General features: G+C 41.6%; 1 protein-coding gene across 2 annotated transcripts in view; it reads right to left on the bottom strand.

The window, feature by feature from the left end:
* The window catches only part of LOC111254153 (matrix metalloproteinase-20-like), a 44,717-nt gene extending 39,624 nt beyond the window's left edge, over positions 1-5,093 (bottom strand). Inside the window, exon 1 of one of the 2 annotated variants that reach the window (XM_086974305.1) lies at positions 4,114-5,093. Coding sequence is in view for 1 of the 2 variants with exons in the window: in XM_022814709.2 (XP_022670444.1) it covers positions 4,114-4,233 (120 nt within the window). In the remaining variant the exon portion in view is untranslated. The remainder of the gene's footprint in view (positions 1-4,113) is intronic. The other variant, XM_022814709.2, reaches the window with a different exon arrangement.
* Positions 5,094-16,709: the final 11,616 nt, after the last annotated feature.

The following is a 16,709-nucleotide window of genomic DNA, read 5'->3' as shown; positions in this document are numbered from 1 at the left end:
CAGGACTTCAAAAACGTTGTTTCAAATTGGAGATGTAGATGAAGGCCCATGTAGTGACTTGTAGTATTACAAAAATGTTACAACATTGTATAACTGATGGCATATAGATGATTAGATACTCTTATTCAGTCTTCATAATGCCATTTGGCTACACGCGTACAGGGCTTCAAGGGATACCATCCTATTTATTTCTGTATTAAACAGCAATTTCCTGTAATGAGTTTCCTTTAACCGGCAACTTTTTAAAAGTAAGCGTTGAAAATGATGCGGTGTTGACAAAGGACATTTCATATCAATGCTCTGTTATTTTCCTCACAAAATTCTAATTATGCCTTAATGGGATTTTCCAATTCGGAAAGAATTCCGTCTATCAAGTGAGGCTCACGGCAACTCTTTTCGCAAGTGAAAACACTGGTTCTTTCCGGAGTAAGCAACAGAGGTCTGAACAACGACAGCAGGGCTTAGTGCTATTCAATAACTGTCAATAGCAGATCCCTGATGACTTGGATACGAAGGACTCGTCGTACAAAAATGCCAGTCATAAATTGTAACGTATTGCGGTCCGTATCAGTCTGAAGGTGCCGTTGCGTATCTAGATGTTCACGTTTACTTCGGTTGTTGTCGTATGCAGAAAGCAATTATAGATTCAGTTGGAATCACACACAAATCTTTGAGACGCATCATTTTTAATTGAAATATCCCATAAAGACAATGCTTGGCAACATATTGTGAAAACTGAAAACATAATATATGCCCACAGAGGTAACCTTTGCTACCTGTGACATAGAGCAAAAATAGAACTTAAGGAATGAAATGTTAACCACTATAGTGCGTATATAGAAGTTGATATGAATTTGCCAGAGTAATGGTTATGTTGTATATTGCAAGCTGTTTGATGGCTATATTTGGATTCATCTCCGAAACTTGTCTGTTCCATTTATTATAGATTTGCTGACGATACGATGGTGGAAGTCATTAACTTCAACTATTTCTGATACGTTTCGTGGCCGCTGAACGGCACGCCTTGAGTCACACAACAAGTCTCTGGCTCTTCAGCTATGATTCGTTTTGCTAAGCTGCTGTAAGCGAATCCAATGGATTTCGCAGCTCAATAGCATTAGAACCAGTTGAATTGAAACGAGGCGAAGTACTTTCACTTATTTTTTTTACAAGCGCCCTAACAGCTTCTAAATGATCATATACCTACCATTTGCTTTCTCGAGGTAAATCGATCATGGAATATACTTGCTTTCCAGTTGGCCTTTCTAGGGCATCGAAAGCCCCGTGATTACATGTACTTAAATTTGAGGCATAGGCGGATTGAAACCAACATTGAATATCTGTTCGCTTAATCCGCGAAGTAATGAGGCACGCCGACGTAGTCGGATGTTATCAACAGCCTGCGTGTTTTCGATCGGTGCATCAATGGCCCATAAGTCTCTTGAGAAACTCGAGATAGCGGGATGCTTTCATTGCTTCATTTTCATCACTGTCGCCCAAACCTACTTAACACTGCCACAGAGCTCAATTTCCCTCTACGGCGACGCGTTCGTCCCCCCTGGTCCGTTTACGGCTAACAGTGGAGATTGACAGAAGCACACGGTCGCCATAGACGAGACGAGGTTCAAAGTCATCACGGGCTTTTGTCAATTAACTGTCGAATACACCACTCGAATTTCCCATCGGCCTGGAGTCACTTCACGGAAGTATCATTTTTTATTCAGCGTTCACATTTTCAAGACCCAAAAAATAATTCCGTAATACGTTACATATGAAATGGTAGTTCTGGCCAAGAGAGCCCTTGGACTCTTAGCTTTGCTTCTGTGAAGAACCCCTCAATCTAGGCAATGCATGCTATTCTTGCAGGTATCGATACCTAATGACTTCTTCGCCAGACTTCAACAACCCAATCTCCGTTCTTCAAATGTCTGCGTTGTTTACTGTGCTCTCGTTTCGTCTTTCTATCTAATATCTTCACCAATCTTCAATGAATTTCGGCAACGCCGTTACTTCGAGGATCAAACGTTTGACCACTGTGCGTTGATTTTTTTTTCTAAACCTACTTCACCAATTTCTATTCGCAGATTTCTCAAAGACAGCATTTTGCCAGCTAGACATCGTCCTCTAATGGCGCGTAGTTCAGAAGTTACTCGACTTCAAAGCCCGCTGGATTCACCTAGAACTCCATATCGTTTACTATGTCGCAACAATGGGCTCGTATTGTGCCATATGAAATCAATACTAAAGGCGGGCAATCGTATTATAGGGGATCACACTCGTTTCGCACGAATCGATCGTACAGGTTGACATGAAACATTCAGTAGGCATAACGCGCAGCCCCACAAAGTGATCATTGTAAACGATATGATATTTCTTAGCAGAAAAATTGCCAATCGGACGTGAAATCGAACAACACACAAATACGCACAGTCTGGCTTCGAAGAAATCTACAGCCGTGCAAGTCTGAAACGTTCTACATCTAGCCTTGATCTACGGGTATCCAATATTTACGCAAGCGTTGCGTAACGTATCTGCTGTTTCTAAAACTTAGCCAAATCAAGCTACTAATCTATATACAAAACCATGCGTCATGCACGCTTCGATGACCTCTCCTATTTGTTCATTTCATTCGTCTTTGAAAAACGTTAGAGTTCATTATTGAGGTTATTGTCAGCCATGATGGTAATAGTAGTAGCTGAAGACAAGCAGATCGAATTGGCGACCTATGTTTTGTTCTTGAGAGCTGCGGCAGACACAGCACTGATAACGGTACACCGTGACGAGGGACGTTCAGAAAAGAAAACCATACGAATGGAAGCGCCAGATTGACAGGAGAATATCCCGGTTACTGCTATCGCTGCTATGTCATTCCGGAACGCCTCGTTCGTTCCACGGATCCCTTCCATTTTCTTCAAACAAAGCCCCACCGTTATCTAGCACGGTTTCTCTATTTGCCTTTCTTGCAGTTCCTTATCTTAGCTGAGTACTGTAAACTTCATACGCCAACAGCGAAACTGTACAAACAGCAAAGTTATCGTAGTAAGGATATCAAGTTCACCGATCGTCATTTGTACGAGGCTTTTGAAAAAAAAAAATGGCCTCAGAGCGTAAAGTGCAAAAAATTTAAGAACAACTTTAAATGCTACTACAACGACCTTTTATCTGGGCAAATGTGAACGCTAATGGACAATACATCCGGAAGAAGAGAAACGTATTGGAAAGCCATTTTAATCAAAAATTGCGACTGAATCGGCCTTTCGCTACAACCTACACTTTACAATGTAAGGGTCAATGGCTGGCGTATGCGAAATCTCTCCCGAAAAAAAGGACCTAAACTGGCCCACAAACACATCAAATAGACTGCCTTGAAGGCAAAGAGACTTATTAATCATTAAATGAAACTCGAACAGCGCGAGACGTTTAGAATCAAACTACCCTCAGTCCGACTGTCCTGTGGAATCCAATACGTTCCCGCACGAAAGACACGCATAGAACTAGTGGCAACACGTAAATCGCTAGCGAAAATCGAGTGGCGTAGTTTTTCGGCACGATAAAAGGTTCTGAGGTAGTGGTTTCCTCAGATACATCTGACAGAATAGAAGTTTGAATTCGTACTTTTTTAGGTCGAGCTTTGTTGGAACGCTACGTTTTAGCATAGTTGTAAAGGGATCGCTGTGGTAGCACCAACTGTTGCTACCTCGCTTCTTTCAGTGCAATAATCATCTCAACGATTTAGTTGCATACGTACAGATATTAATAGATATTACCGCCGATGTGCGTATGTTTGGTAAAATTCTGGACGGGTACACACCTCAGTACACAGAAAAAAAAAAAACAATATGGCGAATGTTACGCTTGACAAAATATTTTCACTGGCCGGTTACCACAAACGACCTGTTTTTTGCGGAATCTGATTATTCATTGGAACCATCCACTGACAAAGCGTTAATTTATAGAGTCTGTTTCCGCTTAGATTTCCTTCGACACGTTTCACATGTATCGATTCGCAGGGTGTTCGTGTCTGTCTATCTATCTACATATATATCTATACGTATCGATCGGACAAATCAGAAGAACGCACGAACCAACTAGGCTGTGCACTTACTTACTTACCATTGCGTTCGTTTCTGACATAAACGGATTGTTTTCTGGAGCCATGATATTCGCGCGAAGCAGGCCAGTCAGTACGCTCAAGCCAACGGCTTGCACCGCACCGTTGTGATACATCCTCATAAGTTGCTAAAAATGCAAATTACTTGAATAATAGATAATTTTCTATGAGATCATTCATCCATCGAGTTCTTATCAATCCGTCATGGTCCTCGTGTCCGTAGTACACGCAACGGCCGAAACAAGCATTTTACACTTACAGAGTTCTTGCAGTCTTTTTCGCTTTGTCCAATTTCCTTAGAAACAATTGAATTGATCAATTCAAGACTCTTGTCAGTGTAATACGTTGATGCGAAGGAGATATGGCGAGAGACGGCTTGTGGCGGCTATCTAATTGGGATGGAAATGAAAGCCTTAGTGCAATTTCGAACTGAGCATGGCGTACATTCTCTTATTCCTTGCTAGCTGCACGGCATTACTGGAACTATTTATCCGCTTGTCATCGTAGAGCTGCCCGTTTGCTTGCTCAGCCTGTCACAACATCTCTGGCGATGAGAGCAAATCACCGATGGCATTAATAGACAGCAAACAGAGACCAACTGATCACGATCTTCATTTTCCCGTAGTCACAGTTGTGTGCTATCTCTGTGTCCGTTGTTCGCAACCGTTTTGCTCTGTGCTCGGATAGCGCGTCTTTGTCTATGTGACCAGCACCAGTTGCACTTCAGTAGAAGCACTCATTTCTTTTTTTCTGGCTCCGCTGGGCACGCTATGGTTTTGTAGAGCCCCCAATGCTCACTTACTCACTCGCTCATTACTTGCGCCGGCAGCGGGATTCAGCACGAGGACTAATACAAGAACGATGGCAACAGCGGCGGCTGTGGAAACCTCCGCTGCGGCGAGAGTGTCCGTCATTCGTCGCAATGGCGGCGAGGCGTCGCTGGAGCGGAGGCACACAAATACCGTCGTTGCCGCTGCGCGGGTCCGCAGGATACACGGCTGCTGACAGCCAAAGCTAGAAGCAGCAGTAGTAGTGAGTCTGTCATCATCAGCGCAACTGTGGCTGGTTCCCTGTCCAGCCAGTTAGTTTACCCTTGCCTACTACATCTGTGGCAGCATAGGCGACAGTTACCGTTGTCGCTAGCTAGTTTCGTGTGCTACTGTGGCGCCGATATCAAGCGTGTAGCAGCGTGCCGTATCGTACCACTCGGGCCTACGACGAACACTCCTGCCATCGATGGTTCATTGATGATCGAACACGCTGCATGACATTGATTCTCATTCATTGAGAACACGGCTACAACTGACACCTAACCAAATGACCAATAGGCGCTCAGACAACAAGTGCGCGTACTGCGTCACAGGCGACGTGAAATCGCCGATAAAATTCTATCTTCTCAGTTTCACTCGCGTCGACGGCGCACAACGTAAATACACAGTGCGTACATTTACGTCGCGCGCCGAAACTGGCCTCGTAGTATATGTATGTAATCTGTCAAAGGTCACGCACGTATAACCTAAACTTTTGTTGTGGATTACCAAAAGAAACATTTTTCGAAATATGGCCTCCTTGTTTCCTCTCTCTGACGCGATCCCTGTCGCTCTATATATCATTTCCGATACCGCCGACGTAAGGGAGGGCGCAAAATACTATTGTACGTCGTTGACGAACTAGGTTGACGTAGAGGCAAGTTATTGGCAACAAACCTGGCCTAAGAGTGATCCTCTTCCTAAGAAGAATCTCTCAGTAAACGCTAAAAAACTGGTTGAGAAACTCTAGATGCGATTTTCATCTGCTGTTCGATAAGTTAGATGTGTCAGCTGTAAAACGACGAGGCAGGACGGAAAAGAAACGTTTCGGGTCGTGTAATTGAACCACACAAATCGTGCTTATAGCCGTCGCTTAGTTGGCCCTTTTCGTTGGGACAATGTACTTAGTGTCGTCAACCCCTTTGTTTGTTTCCCTTATTTTACGCAAACGGTTCCCTAAATTTCAGATCGATTTATCAGCGTCTAAAATGCCGTATTCATTCGAGCAGTAACTAGATAATTTTATCGAGAATTACTAACTACACGTGAAGACGTAATACCTCGAGTAATAGTACCGTTTGTGATTCACAACTAGTACAAATGCTGGCAAGTAGATTGAGCTCGTTCCCAAGCTACGATCAGTGTCTGTCAATGATTATTCTCTATGCTTTTTTTTTTTCTTTTTTTTTTTTTTATTATCAACCAAACAGACACATTTTAGATTCTCAATTCGAGCCTAGCAAACAACTAAAGGATAGGTTCATCGTGTTTAAAGATTTCACAATGTACGCGTATAGGAAACAAAAATCAACATATCTTTGAAATTCCAACCTTCTCCCCTGTATAGCTAGCTACCTAATATGTGGCCTGATGGATCTCGAGCCGTCTGACCAATTCTATCCGCTATTTCCAACAGTGCAATTTGTCACTCACTCGTACTATTCTCGGCCTACCAGCCTTCTAGAGTAAATTTGACGGACCAAGTCATTCATTCCGTCAAACTGACAAGTACAAATCGGGTCTTTTCTGGCCAGTGCCTAAAGTACAAACATCTATTGGGTCACCGTGTAGACGTCGCAATTGCCCTTTTTGCTGCCGCGGCCATCACCAGCTCGTCATACGTGGCTGGCTCTTCTTTCTCTCCGCGGGCAGTTTCTCTTCGAGTTGTACAGAAATGCTCTACAACGGGGGAACAATGCCGAATATTATATAATCAGCTATAGAATAAGGCCGCTATTCAGTCGTCATTCAATTGAGGTGCTGTGATGCGGCTTCAAAACTACGCAACATGAGAGTCAACTTCAGTTGAGCAGCTGCTACTGTCGCTGTTACTGCTTCAGGCCAGCTCGGACATTTCACTTGATGACTCTTGCATCTTTTGCAGAGCAACAAACGGGAAAGCTCATCCACTACTATGCTAGTACCGCTACGAATTACAGACATGAATGACACATGCTGCCACTGCTATAGTATCGAAGAGGAGAAATAATTTAAAGCGAGAAGTCAATAAAGTTTGGGGCGCAGTCCAGCGCCGACGGATTGTTATTACCACTCTACGACAGTTGCCGGAACGGATTTGTTATCTGGGGTTGACTGAGTGCCTTGCGATGTTGCCATGCTTGATCCCTATCTTAATACAGGGTATCAGTGTACGTTCATTGACGTTTTCTGTACTCCGTTCTCGATTCATTGTTCGTGCACTCGTTGCGAATATCACTTGCGGGGCCGCCAGCAGCTCAACACCTCACTGTCCTTATCATGAACGGTCTATGACATGTAATTGATGGTTCTATCAGGCCGATCTTAAGGAATGGATCTAATGTTACAACTCACTTAGGCGACAAGCGTTTGCCGTGGATCATTTTGTTGGTCGGACGTTCTGAATCTCGCTTCTATCGAGGTTCTATCTATAGGTTACTAATAATGCACAAATAGGTCTGTCTAGTAGCCCTATTTGTAATAACAACGAATGAAACTATAAATGACAACGATATGCACAACACGCACAGAGTCTCCTATTCTACAGTTCACGCTTCTACCTCACTATCGTCATAAGCACTACGACCACCCTATCGGCTGCATCGTTTCGGCCGAAGTGACCTGGCTTAACGAAGGTGTGGTTTCATTCTTTTTTGTTTGCCTAACCGATCTTAGACCCTGCGACCATCGTCGTCAGCACGAACGATTTTCCTAGCAAAGACATTGTCATAGGACGACACTGCACCAACATACAGGCCCTATCTAACTCAATCCTGATTCAGGGACAGAGAAATGAGAGAAGTCCATCGTTAAAGGTCTTGTAAATTGCGCAGATCTACGTCCGTTTGTGTGCGTTTTGGCCCCGAGCCGAGTTGCTGGCTGTGTTTGCTGTAACTCTTATTTTTCTTTCATCTCAGGGTGGAGTAACAAAGCAACTCATGGATTGGCAGTAATGTTGTTCTCGACATGTCCAATTTGGTGCGGCCATAGCGTAGCAAGCGCAGAACGCACTTGGCTGCCAATATCGTTGCCACTACATGACCGCGTCGGTCGCCGTCCCCGTTGCGGCATCGATAATACCGCTACAACTGTTACATTAGCTAGCTGTTAGTCGCTCCTTCCTGTTCGCTTTTACTTGCTTGTGTGCTCCATCTTTCCCTCTTTTGTTGCCTGTTTCAACACTTTTATCTCACTCGACGATTTCTCCCATCAGCTTGCGCATTTTCTGCGCTTGTCTTCTTTCTGCTTTTTATTTTTCTACTTCGGAACAGCGGCTCTGAGGAAGATGATCGACTGACACCATTTTCTACTTTCCAGCGAAAAGTGGCTTTTTTGCGTGTGAAGTGTGCATGTGTGTCTATGAGCGTTTATATATGTATGTACTGAGAAGGAGTTTTACGAGCTATAAGCACAAAGCCAGTCATATTCGACATCTATCTATAAAAGATAGCCCTCTAGCTTCATCTAGGAAGACAACTCGCTCTCAGCCGTCACTTTATAACGTCAATATATATATAGTGTGTTACCAAGCTAGCCCTGTGTAGTTTATCTACCAAACAGTAATACTGACGGACAATGATGCGACGTCTGAGTTCCATTTTCGGGCGGTCCCAGTCTCCAGCTCCCTCTTGGTCGATATGACCGTTTTTTCAGAGAGAGAATACATCGTCCTAGTTCAGTGGCTATAGCAGATAGTGGCTGAAGAAAAAGGAAGCTGTGTGCGAACCAGGCAGGGTAATCATTCATCATGAAGAGTTTCAAAATGATGATTATGATCGATGAAAAACCCCGAAGGGATCATCGGTCCGTAGTTTGTTTGAGCGTTTGTTGTACATGTAGCTGCATGTATTAGTGTACATGTCTAACGTGTTTGCTCGTAGAAGTACCTCAACCTTGTTCCCGCAATGAATGGCTTTTTTTTTAGTTCTCCCTCCTACGTTTGGCTGTTCTTGATGACTTTCACTTTGTTTTGACGGCCATTATTACGCTTTTCCTTATACTGCTCGATTTGTAGGTCCGTCGTTCGTTATCTGCGTCTGTAAAATGTCTCAGCGACTCTTTTGCCGCCCCTACATGTCGGGACTAGTCACCAAAATGGCGGTGGGATGGGGCACTTGATTAAGACGTTAATCGTATGAGACGTAGACGACATTACACAGGTCTCATTAACACTATATTTGTTGTTGTCGTTCTTATTGCTGTTACTTCTATTCTCATTATTGATGGTGTGGTAATGCTCTTGTTAATTTTTGGGTAAAGGGGCGCGTACACTCTGTATACTGTTTAGAAGGATACATTTTATGTATGCTTGCATGAATATCTGTTCGTTGGAGGACGAGCATCGTGCGTGACGATTGACGACGATTTAGTGTCGAGCTAATTAACGGAAAAACACCCCAAACCAAGGATGATTATGGTAAAAAATTCAGTGCAGCCCAGTGTCAAGCTGGTCATTTGACGGGCTCGTCCACTACGGCTTGGATTGAGACGTCCTGCTTCGCCCTTGACAGGCCACAGACGTTTCGATAATAGCTCTTTCTTAACCGCTTATATTAGATGAGCTAGATGATTTTGTCATTAATCTGAAAAAGTAGTATCGAATAAACGCAACGGGTCTACATGACTCATCCCGTAGTGGCAATTTTTTTTTGTATATATATATATATATGTGACTAACAAGGATCCACGCACATGTGTGTAAATCGTGTCGTAGCATCGGCCATGAGTGTTGCTATCGAGAAATTTTTAGCACAATGCCCCACCCTACGTATCTGCTAATATTTTTTGGTTAGATCAGATATTTGGAAGGATCGTTATTGTGGTCCGTAGTATTAACGTTTCTATGCATCATAGGTTACTACTCTGCATTCGATTATATACCATATGAGCTTATAGTAAATCAATTGCATTGTACTATAGAATTGCAAGTATAAAGTTCATCGTAACTGTTTCTCTGTACAGTGCGGTGCACGTCCTTTATTCTACATGCAGCCGTCATTGCAGTCTAAACATTGGCGAGCTTCGTGTCACATTGCATCAGCTGACTCATCATTGCTTTTTTCGTTCAAAGTTTCATTCGCTGGTCCTGTTCTAAAAGTGTCCGTACCACTTGATCGCTTTGATTGTCAACTCACCAGGCAGAAAGGAAGCGGATGAACGGACTTCCATGGTAAGCTGACATGGCACTTCAACCCCTCGTTTGCAGAAGCAAGCTTTAGGAAAGTAGCTACAGACAAATCCTCAAGACACCCACGATTTAGTCTATGAACTGTTGTAGATTAACAACGTACGTACGTACGCACGCACGCACGCACGCTCACACTCAGCTTTAATACTGCGTGAATGAATAGACGTTCGTATGGGTCATCAGCGTGCCTTGACCAATACGATCAAATTCCAGTATTCGCTGTAAAAAATAGGTTCATCCATAGGGCTGAAGAATACGGAAATGACTCATAGGCTAACTCTATCTCGAAGTTGTTCTGGTAAAATTCTTTAGATTAGGGTGGTTCAGTGTCAATGTTCGATGTAAAAAGAAACCGTAGAATTCGCATAACGGATGCGTCTATTAAATAGGACATTGTTTAGACGTCTCAAATAGGATAGCTATGGAAGTGAAAAGGCTTACGTGTAGCTTTGGTAAAGTAGTTTAGTACACACCTTAGTTCGCGGTACCCGTTTTATCTTTGATTTATAATGATTTAATTTGACATTGGTTTGTTAATATGGCCGTAGCTTAAACTAGTGTTTAAATAAAGATTCACTTAATTGCATTTATTCAGGTGCGGTTGACCCGAAATCCTGGCCCTATTATCTATTTGTTAAGACGTATTCGCGCAAAAAGTAACTTCCAGACTGGGCGTAGATAATTTCAGGTTCGGTTTGATTCAAGCTAAATTACCATGGCCCACTGCGATTCAAATGGCCTATAATACTGATTCGGTTACCGCGACTACTTGATATCAATGATCCCGTCACCTTGCTTCAACTACCTCACTTTTTTTTTTTTTTTTTTTTGTCAAAATTAAGTCCTCACTATTCCTCTGTCCTCTACGATCGTCGAAATAATGGAACACTTCTCAACCGTTACCTCAAATGCACCTTTCCACCGCTTATATGTAAACTAGAAAAAGAAACTCAATTTTTTCAAAACCAGTTTTAAGCCTATCTTACTGGGCTCCTGCGACGTACAAACAATTTTCGAAAGCGTTGTGAATTAACATTATTGTTTTTCTTTGTAAAGTATCCAATTGGATTAACGTTACGAATACTTTAGGTTAACATCCACACAAGTGGGTCACAAGTTGGCCCACACAAGTGGGTCACAAGTTGGCCCACACAAGTGGGTATAGCCCACATATTTACTAGGCTTTTATCACTTTGCTAGAACAGGCAAACAAAAATATTTGGTGATATATCAATAGGTTAAAGAATAATGCTATTATTTCTACTATCGACGCGATGTTTTAGATAGAGAAGTGCTGATGATAATGAGGGTTTCTTAAGACGATTCCTCGACGCCAAGCTTTTTACAGTTTCGCAGTGATGCTCGAACTGTGGAAAACGCTATAATTATACTCACTTTATCTTGCTTTACGTATCACGTTCATTATGCTGGACTGGCACTCAGCCAAAACTCGACGCTGCGATTTTATACAATTTAGCTGTTATTTTTCTTTTGAATGGCGTCTGTGGTGCTCTGGGGGAATGTCCAGAAAAGTGCTGAATTTCCAATTTGTTCGATACACACGTAATTACACGACAGAGGTAAGCACCGTTACCGATTATTTGGAGTTTAGGGCCTTGGACAGATGAAAGGCCATGCATCTAACGTGTCAAAGGTCATCATAGTGCGCCTATTTTTGGCCAACGTAATCTAAGACAAAATGCCATTTCTTCTTTTTCTAATTTAATGTACCATTAAAGACTCGAAAAATGTATCACGCTGTTGGCTGTTTCTTTTTTCATTTCTGTACAGGATCACGGAGTATCGATTTATCACTCAAAGCTTATAGCTTCTATTTGTATGCATTGCTGGCCTTACGTCGATAAACTCCACCGGTCCAGCGAGTCAACGAAATTCCCTGGACATTGGATAAGGCTTTCACTTGCGCCATTTCGAAACCGCATTACGTAAATTTCCCTAGAATGACCCCATTGAGTTTTATGACAACGTATTACATAGTAACGGCGCAATGCTCAAGAGTTGCAAGACTTTACAGTACGGGCTTATTTCGCTTATCAACACAGTTGTTACTGACGCCACACATGAGCTTCTTGTCGGTGGTGCCCTTATCGTCGCCTCGATCCGGTTCCTCGAAGAGAGCGATCCGATTATCCAGCCATCTTGAATGTTTTATTACGATGAATTGTTCGTAACGTAGTTCGTAACGCCATCTGTCGTCGTGGGTTAAACAAGGAGTGTTATGCAGACGGACAATCGGCTCGTTTGGTGTCGTCCTTCTAACGCCCGGCACATGGCCGCACGCGAGATCTAACAGACACGTGTGACGGTCACCTATCCACTGGAATGGTAAACAAACTCACAATGGCGTCATCTAGTGGTAATCAAGAAATGGTTATTGATTGGTTCGAGATCAGGGGACGCTGCCTTCGTTTAGTTCATAGTTAGATACGTACGGATTAACAATGTGGCCTATACGAAAAGCTTTACTTAAATGCCCTACCTATGCTAAAATATTATTACATTATAAATGGGCTAAGAGCTCCTCAAAAGCAGAAGTTGTCATTAAGATACACTAGCAGAAGATTCAAATTAAGCATAAGTTGTTAGTCGTCATTTGCTTAACCAAACGGGCTGGTTCAGACAGCACCATTATTATATATTTCACTTATTGAAATTCGTAATGAAGACCAAAAGTACGGAAGGTCCACTTCGACACTATGCTACATCGGCTATATTGTTAATATTATATTTATTTAGGCAAACATTACGCAGGGGCAACTTGCCCGTATCGCAGCCCAAATGACTCATTCGTTTTACCCTCGCCTTAACATAGCTTAAACAAGAAGATGCATAGGTCGATCCGGAAATGAACCTGTACGTGTTTCTACCGATCAGAGTTTTTAAGGGCTTTCAATTTGCTTCGAATTAACAAGCTTCTCTATAAAGAATTAAGATTAATAGTGAGTTTTAGATTTTTGAATATTTGTTAATATTTCACTATAGCGTGCTATATATCGTTATAAAGGAACGTTAAATGCTTAAAAATTGTTTTTACAAAATTGTACCGGTCAAACTAATGTTAAAACTCAAATTAGTAGAAGTCGTTGAGGATATATTATGTTCGGATAGTTAAAACACGAAGATTATCTACAGGATTTGTGACACTGTTGTTGTTTTTTCGTCCTTCCGCCCGTTTTGGGTCGCTTCAAGCCCAGCTTGCATTCGCCTTACTACACCGACATATTCATGTACAATATAACATACGACTATACAAAGAGATAATGAATCGGCGAGATTCCAAAGCGTTTACTCTCTTCCCGTTAAAGTGATCCAGCCTGGCCGTGATCTGATGCTTAGCCCTGTGGCCCCAAAAATGATTGATTATTGCGGATCAGTTCTTACTCATCACGAAAAAGAAGAAAGAAGCATTAATAGGTCAAAATTGTTTTATATCCGTTCCGAAAACGGCCCACGGACTTCAGACCGTCGAACGGCTTCATCCGTTAGCATATGGCTAGGGCTGCACAATAAACGAGAACAGCGCTATCATCGTACTTACTAGCGTTATGTTGAAGATGATGATGATGTGCCGTTGTTTTCGGATGTACTTTTCTTCCTTAGCAAAACAAGGGCTCTGTTGAGTCATCAGCTGAAATAGACGACTCTGAAGAAGTGGGCATAGAAAGACAAGCGCTATGAGTCCGTACTTTAGCGTACGTAGTCTAGAAGGGCATTTACTTTGTTTTGTCCGACAATGACTTCCGTACTGCTTGCAACAGAAAAATTATATTTTCGTTTTTCTTTTCTAGATCTACAGATAATTGAATCGATAAATATGGCCACTTTTATCGATACTAGAAGGCGAGTAACAATACGGACTCGCGTATATTTAGTGGACATACTGTTATCTATCGACGTCCGTAACAAAAGGCGCACGACAATAGTTCAGTAGTTAGGCTCACTTACGTGTGAAGTTATCGGGATATCAAAAGTTTTTTATAGCGTTCGCCTATCTAAAGGATAGAAATGTTCCATTATAATTTTAAAAAGGAAGAAATAGAAGAAATACAGGTAAACATGACTGAAAGCTTATTCTAGCTCAAAATCGTGCAAATACCCGGCTTCGAGTAAGATATTTTGCGGAGGTTAGTCGTTAAAAATGTGTGTGAGGTATCTTTCGATCCCGTTACTGCTCAGACATTGCACAGATTGCGTCGTGTGCCGGTTCAGACTGAGTGTGGCTTCAAACACATGGTTACATCTTTGTCACACATCAGCACTGCTGTTATGGTTAGTTTACTCCGAACATAAACACTGTTATAACGTCCATGGATGACCTAGTGGAACTGATCTCTGCTGACTCAGGACATTATTGACAATCCAAAAAATCAGGATATTGTTAAATTATGAATGTTGACTCTTAGTCGGAGTCTAGCCAAAGCAAGGCACGACGTAACGCCACACTACGGCACATTATTATATTATAATAACACATTATTAAACTGGTGCAGCTTTAACGGTTAATTTGGGGCATATTATTTTTAGATTTAATTTACTAAAGGTGATATAAAATATCGAATAACTAAATATATAGTATGAAATAGTTTGTTTTTATCGGGCTGAAACATTTTGTCATTTATGGGGGGAACATTGTTGCTTTGTGCAGAGACAGGATTTAAATTTTACGTGGACATTTGCTGACGGGCTGCATCAACTGCCCCATGGTACTCTTCCGTACTTCGATCGTCTAGAAGCAGTTAATATATTAAAATTTCTAAGGGCATATGTACTTGTTCTATAGGAGCTAGTTACAGTTTCATTAACCATATTGCTTCTAGCTACTGTAATAATCTAAGACGATCATTACCATTACGGTATGACAAACTATATTGAATCAACATATTTAATCATTTACTATCTTTGTTCATTGTTAGGTGCATTTCTACACGAATAATATCAATACTTTAAGATCATCTTGGAATATTTATATCAAAATGGAGGTAAAAGTTAAATATGACTGCGCTCTTCTTCTCTGCACGACGCTGCCCAAGGACGCTCTCCTTAGTAATAAATCTGTGTGGTATCGTTTATAGGGGCCTCTCTAGCCGCCGCCGACGCAATGATAGTGCGATTCATTAGCACACAGAGCAGCGTGAAGATCACGCATAGCGTATTATTTTTTATTATTTATATTACCCCCCGTTAGCTCTTTCTGCACGCCTGCTTCGTTGTTCCACTAGACTAGTGCCAGTGGCAAAGAACTCTAGGTCAACTTCATTTTCTCATTATCAACAGAACAGATCCCAGCTAGATGGGCTTTTGTTCATTTGAACGTGCGTATAGCACTAAACAGGATAAGCTGTTTGAGCTTTAGCCCGTATAGACAGACGTAAAAGCATATTTGTGCACGTCTCCTTCCATTGGAGTACGCCCACTTTATTTTTTATTGCTATCTAATACATTGAAGATTTTCACTTGTTTAAGTCATGTCTTAAAAAACTCCCTAATAGACAGCTAAATCGCTTCATGTTGTGAATTTCCAATTACACGTTTATCAGGGTAATAGAGAGTGCAACCCCGGTATATCCTAGTATGAAGACCCAATTCATTTGGAAGGCCAACTTTCAAATCCTCATATATATATATATATATATATATATATATATATATATATATATATATATATATGTGTAGAAAGCTCACAATTTTACATGAAATAATCGCATTCTGCCAAGCTGGTAACGACTTAAACGGCAGAAATCTATTTAAAATTCACGAGCGGTCATCCATTGGCTGTTTTCGCTAGTAATTAAATCGAGGTGAGCTTAGGCTTAAATGATTGCTTTTTGTTATTTTTGATCAAAAATGATCAAGCATGGACAAGTAACGCAAAATAACTACGTACATCAGAGACACTCAAGAGTTTATACAAATGTGTGAGCTGAACATCAACAAGCCGTTTGAGTTTATTTCCGCAACGTATCTAGCGACGTAATTTCGTCCTTTTGTTACATACCCGTTCTAGGACGTAGGCCTAAGCTAAAGCCCTTCGATGGAATCGCAGTATCTTTCTGCCTACGAATTTCGTCCCGAAACAATGCTTCCAGCAGTCTTTCTTTTAAAAAACCCCAGCTAACTGAAACTATTGGTTGTATTTACACAGTTCGAAGGCCAGTTTAATTTAAGCGAGCAACATGCTTCATCGCGCCATAACGCCAATGGTTGAAAAGGCTTATGAAATCAACGCTATCATCAAACAAAACTGATAAGGCATCAAATTTTTTTATCACTTGTAAACAAATCGTGTTTATCGAAAAATGGAAACAATTACGGTCTGATTGTGTTTGTTATGTAGATTCGCGAGTGTAACATTTCGACAATATCGTGACGATTGTTTTTAAAT

Source organism: Varroa destructor, unplaced genomic scaffold (assembly GCF_002443255.2).
Source record: "Varroa destructor unplaced genomic scaffold, Vdes_3.0 BEIS01000007.1, whole genome shotgun sequence".
Lineage (NCBI taxonomy): Eukaryota > Metazoa > Arthropoda > Arachnida > Mesostigmata > Varroidae > Varroa > Varroa destructor.
This window is presented reverse-complemented; position numbering and strand designations above follow the sequence as displayed.